The sequence below is a fragment of the Sycon ciliatum genome, chromosome 10, assembly GCF_964019385.1.
Source record: "Sycon ciliatum chromosome 10, ocSycCili1.1, whole genome shotgun sequence".
NCBI lineage: Eukaryota > Metazoa > Porifera > Calcarea > Leucosolenida > Sycettidae > Sycon > Sycon ciliatum.
In genome coordinates, this window is record NC_088652.1 from 21,590,551 (window position 1) to 21,603,396 (window position 12,846).

Sequence of the window (12,846 nt, forward strand, 5' to 3'; positions counted from 1 at the left end):
TGGTATCATACCTAGTTTACGACAATACTTTGCGCCCTTGGACATTCTCGTCTTCTTTTCCTAGGGTCGCGCTAATTTTGGCATGACAGACGCGTGACTCGGACTGACAACCTGAATCTCGTGCTCGTTCGTCATTGGTCTGTCTGTCATTCGTGCCTCTTTCTTGTTGGGAGTCTTGGCGCCTCCAATGCATCGAACAATGCTACCTGTCTTTCTGATGTGCTGCGTGGCCGTGCTGACAACCTGAATCTCGTGCTCGTTCGTCACTGGTCTGTCTGCCAGTCTTACCTCTTGGGGCCTCCACAGCATCCAACAATGCTACCCTTCTTGTTGCCTGTGATGTATGTCCGTGTTGAAGGCCTCAGCCGACGGTATTGATTGCACTACAGTAGTATGCGTAGACTACGGTAGTAGCACTGGTTAAAACAGTGTTCTAGTACTCACTACCTAATCAATGAGTAGAGATATCCATGTACATGTATTGTAGACTACATGCTCGTGTGCACTGTCAGCATGACAGTAGCAAGAGTTCGTGTTTTGTCTGCTTCTTGTCTGCATCTTGTTCCTCCCTGTTCTTGTTTTGAGTGTGCTGCCTCCCCTTCCCCTCATTTCCCCCTCCCTCCGCCCTCCCCTCTCTCTCACTCATTTTTTGGGCCAATGGACTCTCGGTTGTAGGAATAGTGACTGCTTAATTCAGTGCATCGTACTGATGTTCTTATTTCCAGAATGATGATTTATTGTCCATCTCATACTTCTGCACAAAAGACCAAGACAGTGCAATTTGGCCCAGTGCACATCATCGATCCAATTCATTTCGCCAAGAGCTTACCACATTCATTCATCTTAGCCACCCTGTAAGAAGACCTTAGGGTCTGTTGGGAATGCCGAAGTAAAATAATGAAATACAATGCAAGTACAAAATATCCATTTCACTGATGTACCGGTACATGCTATGGCATCATCAAGAGTCAAGAGTCAAGAGTCAAGAGTCAAGTGTCAAGAGTCAAGAGTCAAGAGTCAAGAGTCAAGAGTCAAGTGTCAAGAGTCAAGAGTCAAGAGTCAAGAGTCAAGTGTCAAGAGTCAAGAGTCAAGAGTCAAGAGTCAAGATTCAAGAGTCAAGAGTCAAGTGTCAAGAGTCAAGAGTCAAGAGTCAAGAGTCAAGTGTCAAGAGTCAAGAGTCAAGAGTCAAGAATCAAGAGTCAAGTGTCAAGAGTCAAGAGTCAAGAGTCAAGTGTCAAGAGTCAAGAGTCAAGAGTCAAGAGTCAAGAGTCAAGAGTCAAGAGTCAAGAGGTTATGTACTCTTGCTACATGTACATGTACTTGAGAGACAGATATGTTAGTGACGACCAGGGAGTCATGGAAACCGTATAAAGGAGGTACTAAAGTTCAAAACAGAATTCAGAACAGCAAAAACTCTGCAGTACATGACCTTGTATAATGATGTGGGTGGAGAAAGCGGCACTGCATCATGCAGGACCTGGCAATTAAATTTTCACACTCCGAAACAATCAAGACGAAGGATAGAAAACAATGCTGGATAATTGGTCGGCGGAAATGAAAAACCAAAAGCACAGCTGCGCACTCACACAGACAAAGACAAAGACACACACACACACACACACATGCACATGCACACCCACGCACCACCACCATCACCATATTCGAACAGTGAAGAATATGTAGCTGCCGCTGTGTGAGCAGAAAACAAGGTGGAATTCATTATACATCGAATCTATTCAGTTACACTGTGTTTCAAAACAATCAGTTCCTTGTCTTCAAGAAACTTCTTAAAAGCTATAATATTCGTGAAATACTGAAATTGTGGACACCGAAACTTAAGAAAAGAGAATATGGACTAACATGTGTATGAACTACCATTGCTATAGTCTCGCAATTCTTCTAACATGCACGGTAATCATGTGATCTCCAGCTGTCAATGTTAACTCCATTACTGGTAGTCCACTCACAGATACTGGTCAGTGAATATAGTACAGTGCATGGTTGGTGTGGGCAGTACTCTTTCCTACAGTTCTATCATTCTTAGAGGGTCTGGCCGGTTCTTTGTTGTCCATCTTCTAATATCAACGTACACTGTTATAACCAATTCAGATGCTAAAACTGTGGACACATTTCTTGAATCTCAAGAATCGAGGTGCTAGCCCAGCCTGTATTTGCATTACCGGCGGCATAGCCCGGAACACTTCCAACATGTACTTTGATGGTGTGATCTCCAGCTGCAATGTTAGCTCCACTGCTGTACGTCGACTCACAGATACCAGTTAGTACGGCCGGGACATGGGTGTTGTCGCCACTTTCCTGGTACATGGCTATATCAATCTTGGTAGGTCTGGCACACTCCCTGTTGTCGATCTTCAAGTACCAACGTGCACCTGTATGTGCTCCATATGTACGTACAGTACCAGAATAGGATAACTTCAGTACAGTGTTAGCATGCTTCTTTCTGAACGTCACTGATGTAATCTGTCCTTTATCCGGACTATAGTTGATACTGTGGCGACTCTGATACTTGTATCCAAGAGTTCGAAGATTACAGCCTGTGCCCAGATACTGCAATGCACCAAAAAGCACAACGGGCAAAGAAATGACACCATGACTGCTAAATTGCTCAATGATGTGGCAATGCTTTGTGAGGCGTTTGCTTACCACACAGGTCTTGATGCTGCCTGTTGTCAATGAATGTGTTTCACATTCCAGAATGTTTCTATGAATTTGTGATACGCCCTCTCATAACTGGCACTTCTACTGGTAGCGTCGGATTAGGTGCAAGACAATTCTTAAAGGGGAAGTATACCCTAAAATCAAATTTTCACCAGTTGTAGTCTTCGGGGTGCTGAGTCGAATGGTCTTGGTCCGAGGAAGCTGAGACGCTCCCTTCCTACTTGAATCCCAATCGAACTCGCGCACTTCCACCGAAACTGGGTGACTGCGCCCTACTAGATGGGGATTTGTATGCAAAATGTCACTAAAAGCGCCATTTCGTTCTTATAAAAGCACGGATGACCGCGATTGGCCCATATGTTGTAGTCTTTTGGACGCTGAGTCGACTGGTTTTGGTCCGAAAAGGCTGCGATGTAGCGTTCCTCCTTTATTCCCAATCGAACATGGTTGAACAAGCGGTCACGTGATCCTGCGTACACCAGTCACCTGGTCACCGTGCCTGCAGGGTACAACTTACTAGCCTGTTTGACCTTTTTTGGGTGCACTCCTGTCACTCGAGTTGAACTCGAGTTGAACCTTGGTGTGAAATTTGTCGCCTGCTGGCGTGGTGACCAGGTGATTTGGGCAACCAGGAGCACGTGACCGCTTCTTCAACCATGTTCGATTGGGAATAAAGGAGGAACGCTGCATCGCAGCCTTTTCGGACCAAAACCAGTCGACTCAGCGTCCAAAAGACTACAACATATGGGCCAATCGCGGTCATCCGTGCTTTTATAAGAACGAAATGGCGCTTTTAGTGACATTTTGCATACAAATCCCCATCTAGTAGGGCGCAGTCACCCAGTTTCGGTGGAAGTCCGCGAGTTCGATTGGGATTCAAGTAGGAAGGGAGCGTCGCAGTTTCCTCGGACCAAGACCATTCGACTCAGCACCCAGAAGACTACAACTGGTGGAAATTTGATTTTAGGGTATACTTCCCCTTTAAAGGGGAAGTTAAGGCAAAAATTAAAATTTCACCAGTTGTAGTCTTCGGGGTGTTGAGTCGAATGGTCCTGGTCCGAGGAAGCTGAGACGCTCTTCCCCTTCCTACTTGAATCCCAATCGAACTCGCGCACTTCCACCGAAACTGGGTGACTGCGCCCTACTAGATGGGGATTTGTAAGCAAAATGTCAGTAAAAGCGCCATTTCGTTCTTACAAAAGCACGGATGACCGCGATTGGCCCATATGTTGTAGTCTTTTGGACGCTGAGTCGACTGGTTTTGGTCCGAGAAAGCTGCGATGCAGCGTTCCTCCTTTATTCCCAATCGAACATGGTTGAACAAGCGGTCACGTGCTCCTGCGTGCCCAAGTCACCTGGTCACAGCACCAGCAGGCGACAACTTTCACACCAAGGTTCAACTCGAGTTCAACTCAAGTGACAGGACTGCACCCAAAAAAGGTCAAACAGGCTAGTAAGTTGTACCCTGCAGGCACGGTGACCAGGTGACTGGTGTACGCAGGAGCACGTGACCGCTTGTTCAAGCATGTTCGATTGGGAATAAGGGCCGAGCGCTGCATCGCAGCCTTTTCGGACCTAAACCAGTCGACTCAGCGGCCAAAAGACTACAACATATTGGCCAATCGCGGTCATCCGTGCTTTTATAAGAACGAAATGGCGCTTTTAGTGACATTTTGCATACAAATCCCCATCTAGTAGCGTCCAGTCACCCAGTTTCGGTGGAAGTGCGCGAGTTCGATTGGGATTCAAGTAGGAAGGGAGCGTCTCAGCTTCCTCGGACCACGACCATTCGACTCAGCACCCCGAAGACTACAACTGGTGAAATTTTAATTTTTGCCTTAACTTCCCCTTTAACTACAATAAAACCGGGTATAACCGACCACTCCACGGTGCAAGCAAAAGCGGTCGTTAAAGCCAGGTGGTCTTTACAACCAGGTCCCACATATTCGTGACATATTGGAATGTGTACATACATATACATGTGCATGGTTGTAATGTACGGATCGGCTATAGCGTTGGTGTTTGATTTTCGTGATATAATTACTACAGGTGATATACATACTTAGGTATGCCTGACACATGCGTGTATGGTGTCATTAGAATCAGTGCAGCGTGCAGAAGCGTGCTGTGCATGTGACTGTGCAGTACGCGCAATGCAGAGCTACTTCGTGCGGAAACAAAAAACTTCATGACTTTTTGACATGAGTTTTCAAGGAGTTGCTGTGCTCAACAAATGTGTTCTTTTGGAAGAGAAACACTTCAACACATTCAATCGACATATCAACAATATCTACAGGATCGATTAGTGGGAGTAGAGTCTCAGTCTGGGTCGCCATCGCTCGACTCATCACCGCTGAAACCGTTCCAAGTCGCAGGTCGTTCGACGCGTGATGTCGTATGTCACGGAGAAGCTTCTCCGCGTCCCTGATCGTCTTGCCTGTTACCTGAATGCCTTCTCCAACATCTCGGCGGAGACCACGGTAGCGCTTCAGCGTTGGTACTCATTACTGCCTCCGCTCTCGCTCGAGGATGCCCCGGAACAACAAGCACAGCCAACGCCAAATATTTCGAATTTCTTCCGAGGGATATCATAGTTGTACCAGCGCTTCCTGACTGCCGCGATCAGATCTTGCCATGTACGATGTACAGTTTTTTATGATCATCACTATAGCCGATAAAAAATGTATGCAATAGAATCATTTTGACAAAGAAATCGTATCATTATAGCCGATATATTACTATAGCCGATTATTACTATAGCCGATCCGATATGTATAGAAAGGGGTGGTTTACGAAAATGAATTTGAGAATACCATCACTATAAGAGGTATATTACTATAGCCGACAACCCTATAGCCGATCTGCACTGTACTTCCATGTACTGTACTCATATTGACAGGTGTGGAGCATAGAATACTTTCGTGCAGGCAAAGCACGCCTCACTCAAGTGCATCCAGGGCATCCTGCACTGTCACTTGTCACTTCTGTTGACCGCATGCACTTGCTTCAGAGCGCACTTCAACCCTGTTGGCAGTGTTGCAGTCAACCCTGCCAGCCAAGATGGTACTTTTGGCTAGTTTTGGTCGCTGTGTGCAGGTCCATTATGGCAATTGGTACATTAAACATCGGTCGCTGATCGCGCAGAGCAGGTAGTCGCTGTATCCAGTGCAGTTTCAGTGTAGAACTGTCTGCACATGGAAAAACGGCCGCTAGGAGCAGGTGGTCGCTAAAACCAGAAGTCGCTTACACCATGTTTTGCTGTACAGTATTGGGCAAAGAAATCCAACAGCTCATGAATAAAATAGCATTGCCGGTTGCTACACAGCCCTAGCACTACCCACACTGGTCTGTGCATACTTACAATGTGGCTACACAGCCCTAGCACTACCCACACTGGTCTGTGAACTCTAACACAGTGCTACTTTTTTCGTTAGGTGTTGGATTTCTCTGGCCGGCACTGTAGACTTCATTATACTGTGTTCTCTGACATACTGTACTGTGTGATCAAGACGTACACTCACCTGTTGGTTTGTGTCTATACGGTCCAAGGCTGCCTGCATCTTGGCCATCTTCATTTCCGACTCCTGCAGGCCAACAACAGGGAAAACAAGACGGGAATAATGTTCTCACTGTATACAACAAGGCGAAGCTGAGTGCACACGCCGAATAATCTGAATCTCTACAAGAACATTTGTCATGAAAAAGGTACAATGCAGCTTCGCATACCATCTACTGAACCATGCAATCTTCTATCATACAAAGAGTGCAGTAGTTAGAAGGCAGTACCAAGTTACTGCTAAATTGCATAGGTTGTGTTGGGGTGAAGTCCATGCTCTGACGACGATGTTTGATGATCGCTTGTTCATCAAGTTCAGTATTACTTGAAGTACCTACAAGGGGTTTTCCCTTCCTGTTATATCTATAGTGCTATACATCAAGGTGGGATGAGCTTCCCCCCCCCCTCCTCTCTCTCTCTCTCTCTCTCTCTCTCTCTCTCTCCCTCTCTGAGTGAATTGTGGAAGTGGCAAAGTGTTTGTGTGCTGGACATCAGGAGGTGTAAACTCTGGCTTTGATGTGTGTCTACATACAACCAACACAAAGACCTGGGAGTCTACACACAACATATAATTATGCATACCCAGATCTTCATGTTATTGTGACCAATTTCATAGATGTTGGTTGCCTTGTTGCTTTCTCTCCCCTCTCCTCTCACCCAAGCCATTCTGCATAAGCGAAGCTGTGGACGCAGCATACTGCTGCTACACTTCAACGCGGGAATGCGTATAATAATAATAATAATAATAATAATAATAATAATAATAATAATAATAATAATAATAATAATAATAATAATAATAATAATAATAATAATAATAATAATAATAATAATAATAATAATAATAATAATAATAATAGTCCTGGTGGTGACAGTCAATTTTTTCTCCAGACTTTTCCCGTTTGTCTCTTTCCCTCAAAACCAGTTAATAATAATAATAATAATAATTTTGAACGGATTGGGAGAACTTCAAATTCAATGGATCAGTTGGGGAAGTGAACTGCCTGAAAAGAGAAAAAATCGCCAGACCCACCAGGACTCGAACCCGGGACCTTGCTTGTCATGAGCAAAGCTCTAACCACCGAGCTATGGGACCGGGCTGAACCTAGAAGGCGCTGACAAGATTTTCACTCCAAAGGCAGCTCACAACACGTGCCACACATACTGATGGCACTTGGGTCTTTCTCCCTCCCCCAGGGGACCAACCACGGTCAGTCTCTGGACCCTACCAGAAGCGAAAGAGAGTGATAAATTTTGGACAGATTGGGAGAACTTCAAATTCAATGGATCAGTTGGGGAAGTGAACTGCCTGAAAAGAGAAAAAATCGCCAGACCCACCAGGACTCGAACCCTTCTAGGTTCAGCCCGGTCCCATAGCTCGGTGGTTAGAGCTTTGCTCATGACAAGCAAGGTCCTGGGTTCGAGTCCTGGTGGGTCTGGCGATTTTTTCTCTTTTCAGGCAGTTCACTTCCCCAACTGATCCATTGAATAATAATAATAATAATAATAATAATTTGGAAAGGATTGGGAGAACTTCATATTCAAAGGATCAGTCGGGGAAGTGAACTGCCTGAAAAGAGAAAAAAACGCCAGACCCACCAGGACTCGAACCTGGGACCCTGCTTGTCATGAGCAATGCTCTAACCACTGAGCTATGGGACCAGGCTGAACCCAGAAGGCGCTGACAAGTTTTTCACTCCAAAGGCAGCTCACAACACGTGCCACACATACTGATGGCACTTGGGTCTTTTTCCCTCCCCCAGGGGACCAACCACGGTCACGGTCACGGTCGTGGTTGGTCCCCTGGGGGAGGGAAAAAGACCCAAGTGCCATCAGTATGTGTGGCACGTGTTGTGAGCTGCCTTTGGAGTGAAAAACTTGTCAGCGCCTTCTGGGTTCAGCCTGGTCCCATAGCTCAGTGGTTAGAGCATTGCTCATGACAAGCAGGGTCCCAGGTTCGAGTCCTGGTGGGTCTGGCGTTTTTTTCTCTTTTCAGGCAGTTCACTTCCCCGACTGATCCTTTGAATAATAATAATAATAATAATAATAATAATAATTTGAAACTCGGGTATTGAGCCAATAATAAAAGGAGAAAGGGAAAAGGACATATGGAAACGAGTTAAGAGTAACTCTCCACCACTGTAACTAGATACTATATACAGTCAGAAAGTGCAACAACTAGGCACAAAACTGACAGAGTACTGAGACATTCGACGTCCTGACACCTAGCTTCAACACATCTCCGTAGCGCTAACCGACAGCCTTCCAACTTGGAAGGTTCGAGGTTATGGAAAGACCAAAGAGGGGAAGGCAAGCGCAACGAAAACGAGCACAAGCTACAGTCCCAACGGAACAAAGAATGTCGATTGTCACTGGACGATGACGAGACCAGTAGGCGATTTGACAAAGCGGTCTAACTACAATTCGAAGCAGCAAAGCAGCACACCACCCAACTTGGGTGACCCACCCAAGTTGGGTGGTGTGCTGCTTTGCTGCTTCGAATTGTAGTTAGACCGCTTTGTCAAATCGCCTACTGGTCTCGTCATCGTCCAGTGACAATCGACATTCTTTGTTCCGTTGGGACTGTAGCTTGTGCTCGTTTTCGTTGCGCTTGCCTTCCCCTCTTTGGTCTTTCCATAACCTCGAACCTTCCAAGTTGGAAGGCTGTCGGTTAGCGCTACGGAGATGTGTTGAAGCTAGGTGTCAGGACGTCGAATGTCTCAGTACTCTGTCAGTTTTGTGCCTAGTTGTTGCACTTTCTGACTGTATATAGTATCTAGTTACAGTGGTGGAGAGTTACTCTTAACTCGTTTCCATATGTCCTTTTCCCTTTCTCCTTTTAATAATAATAATAATAATAATAATAATAATAATAATAATAATAATAATAATAATAATTGAATTGTTTGCAGGCAACCTGCCTACACTCAAGAGAGCACTGCATTTCACACAAATCCATTGGTATCGTTACAACGTTTCGGTCTTTATGACCATCATCAGGAATGAAGTGGACATGGAAAGAACAGCAGTATAAAAGAAGGAGGCAAGCAAGCAAAGCGCGGTGCATAGTGACAGCGCGCGTAGAGAAGTGCAAAGCACGTCATGGCGGGTGTGCATTACTACATATACATGACAACACAAGCACAAACGGCGAGGAAAGTAGATACTGCGCTACAGCAGTGATAACAGCCCAGTTACAGTCTCACACCACCAGTGAGGTGTCTAGAGCCCCGCGCCACTCGCAGTAAGGTGGTGTTATAGCAGATCCCAGCCACTGTTGTTATTAATTTCCGGGGATCGCTCCCTGATATTGATTGCCTCCCGGATCCTCCTCCTGGGGCGGTCACGCTCAGAACCGAGAACCCGGATACCTGAGAAAGCCGTTGCTCCCAATGGCAATGGGTCAGATGCATGCTTGGCCGCGAAATGCTCACCCAGCGCGGTGCCGCTCACTGTGTTGCGTGCGTCGTCGTTGTGTTCTTTTGTCCTGGTAGCGAGGCTGCGGTACGTCTCTCCGACATATTTATCACCACATTTGCACTCGAGGTGGTATACCACGTTTCGCTCTGTGCATGCTTCTGAACCGGACATGCAGGCGACACAAGCAGCCTTGGGCCGCCCCCGTTTACGGGGCTTGGACGGGTCTACATACCTGCGGCATGGTGGTTTGCGGAGGGCAGACGTGCAAATCATAGAACTTAGACGGCGGTTCCTGTAAATCAGCTGAGCATTTATCTTGTACTTCCGGAGTAATTTATGAATTTGACGTGCTTTTGCACTTCTCTACGCGCGCTGTCACTATGCACCGCGCTTTGCTTGCTTGCCTCCTTCTTTTATACTGCTGTTCTTTCCATGTCCACTTCATTCCTGATGATGGTCATAAAGACCGAAACGTTGTAACGATACCAATGGATTTGTGTGAAATGCAGTGCTCTCTTGAGTGTAGGCAGGTTGCCTGCAAACAATTCAAGTATAATGAAGCTGCGTGAAGCGTCCTTCAAAATTTTGAATAATAATAATAATAATAATAATAATAATAATAATAATAATAATAATAATAATAATAATAATAATAATAATAATAATAATAATAATAATAATAATAATAATAATAATAATAATAATAATAATTTAAAGAGTCGGCGTGGAGAAAGCAATTTTATTAGTGCAATTAGGAGTATAATCGATGCAGACATGGCCAGACAACAACGAGTTCATGGAATTTTTAAGGATTTTTATGTTATTCAAAATCGATTTTCGTGTTCCGCTCATCAGTGAATAGTATCGGAACTGAGGGTACTGTGTACAACAATAGAACATTTTATAACAGCATAATTAATTAAAAGTGTGAACAACAAAGGAAGTGCTACAGCATTACATAATAGGTGTCAAACATAGTGCTAACGTATATAACTGAGTGCAGCCACAAAGCAAGAGGTGATATAGTGCAACATGACACAACATTTACATCTGATAACCAGCTACGAGAACAACTTTAACGCGACTACATGCTTCTTTTGTTTACAAAGAACAGGATTATGCACACGAATACATACAGCTTCCAGAACCTTCAACTGCTTCACATAACTTGCACGGCACAAAACAGAAAAGTGAGAATCATCGTACACACCAAGACAATCTGGACGTGATAACAAGTGACAAAATACAGCTGACTTTTTGCTCACGTCGCTCTCTTCCGTCTCATCCCGCTCCCTTCCTTCGACCTCCTCCGCCTTATCCTCGTCCTCCGTCTCATCTTCATCATCATCGTCCTCATCACCACCATCATCATCATCAGTCACTTCCTCATCATCCGTTTGATGCTCAGTATCACTGCACTCCTTATCAGCCTCCAACATGGCTCCATCATCTCCAACAGCATCACAAGTCGTTTGACCGCTGCTCCGCGTCACCGTTGCTGGGTTCTCTGCTACTGCACACCCATTTCCACTGTCCATTTTGCGTGGGCCAAGTCCATTCCGTGCATACATTTCAAGTGAATAGTTTGCTGTGCTTCTTCTGGGTCTATGGGTGAGGATATTGGTTTCATTTTGGTTTGTCGATGATCTCCCTCTCTGTCCAGACACAGTCGGTAGAATGGATACCCACATGACTTATTGAACAAAATACTGAAGCAAGAATCTAATAACAAAGATACATTCACAGGTCCTCGGAAGTGTCCTATCTACTTATGCCTGCCTTGGAAAGGCAACGCGTCTGTCAGCATGTCCAGAGCTATCAAGACCCTAGTCAATAAAACATACTTTGCTGCCCACTTCATCCCCGTGTTCACCACGGTACGTGCGTTCATGGTGAGGAAGGATGTCCTACCTCCCCAGCTTTCAAGCCATTTGGTTTATCTCTTTGAGTGCCGGAATTGTGCTGCCCGGTACGTTGGTAGGACTCTTCAACACCTGAACGCACGTATCAGACAACATGTGCCGTTGCACTTATTACCACCAGCAGCCAGAGCAAAGAGGCCAAAGCGTGGTAGACCGTGTAAAAACCCAGTTAGCTCAGTAGACAAACACGCTGTGCCGACAGCGCCGCCTGTTCCCGTGCCACCACCGGCCCCACCACCTGGGGTGCCGTGGGTGGCTGGGGCTGGGGTGGGTTTGCCATCATTGACCTGGCCACCACTTCTCGACCCACTGCAAACGGCAGCGGAGCCTACTCTAGCACAACATCATCGTCCTGGAATGGAGGAGGGGCCACCGAGACACACTGAACCTTCACCTCGGCAGTTGCCCTTGCCTCCGCCTGAGCCACCCCCTTTACCTTTGGTGACTACCGAGACGGTGGTCCCCCCGGTGCTGGGATCCACGGTACCGACTGTGTCTGGACAGAGAGGGAGATCATCGACAAACCAAAATGAAACCAATATCCTCACCCATAGACCCAGAAGAAGCACAGCAAACTATTCACTTGAAATGTATGCACGGAATGGACTTGGCCCACGCAAAATGGACAGTGGAAATGGGTGTGCAGTAGCAGAGAACCCAGCAACGGTGACGCGGAGCAGCGGTCAAACGACTTGTGATGCTGTTGGAGATGATGGAGCCATGTTGGAGGCTGATAAGGAGTGCAGTGATACTGAGCATCAAACGGATGATGAGGAAGTGACTGATGATGATGATGGTGGTGATGAGGACGATGATGATGAAGATGAGACGGAGGACGAGGATAAGGCGGAGGAGGTCGAAGGAAGGGAGCGGGATGAGACGGAAGAGAGCGACGTGAGCAAAAAGTCAGCTGTATTTTGTCACTTGTTATCACGTCCAGATTGTCTTGGTGTGTACGATGATTCTCACTTTTCTGTTTTGTGCCGTGCAAGTTATGTTAAGCAGTTGAAGGTTCTGGAAGCTGTATGTATTCGTGTGCATAATCCTGTTCTTTGTAAACAAAAGAAGCATGTAGTCGCGTTAAAGTTGTTCTCGTAGCTGGTTATCAGATGTAAATGTTGTGTCATGTTGCACTATATCACCTCTTGCTTTGTGGCTGCACTCAGTTATATACGTTAGCACTATGTTTGACACCTATTATGTAATGCTGTAGCACTTCCTTTGTTGTTCACACTTTTAATTAATTATGCTGTTATAAAATGTTCTATT

The 12,846-nt window shown here is 45.8% G+C and overlaps 1 protein-coding gene across 1 annotated transcript in view; it reads right to left on the reverse strand.

Annotated features, from left to right (window-relative positions):
- Positions 1-1,276: 1,276 nt before the first annotated feature.
- Positions 1,277-12,846, reverse strand: part of LOC135826548 (uncharacterized) — a 30,595-nt gene continuing 19,025 nt past the window's right edge. Inside the window, exons 6-7 of the mRNA XM_065339159.1 lie at positions 6,201-6,263; positions 1,277-2,568 (exon numbers count right to left, since the gene is read on the reverse strand). Coding sequence (XP_065195231.1) covers positions 2,113-2,568; positions 6,201-6,263 — 519 coding nt within the window. The 3' untranslated portion in view covers positions 1,277-2,112. The remainder of the gene's footprint in view (positions 2,569-6,200; positions 6,264-12,846) is intronic.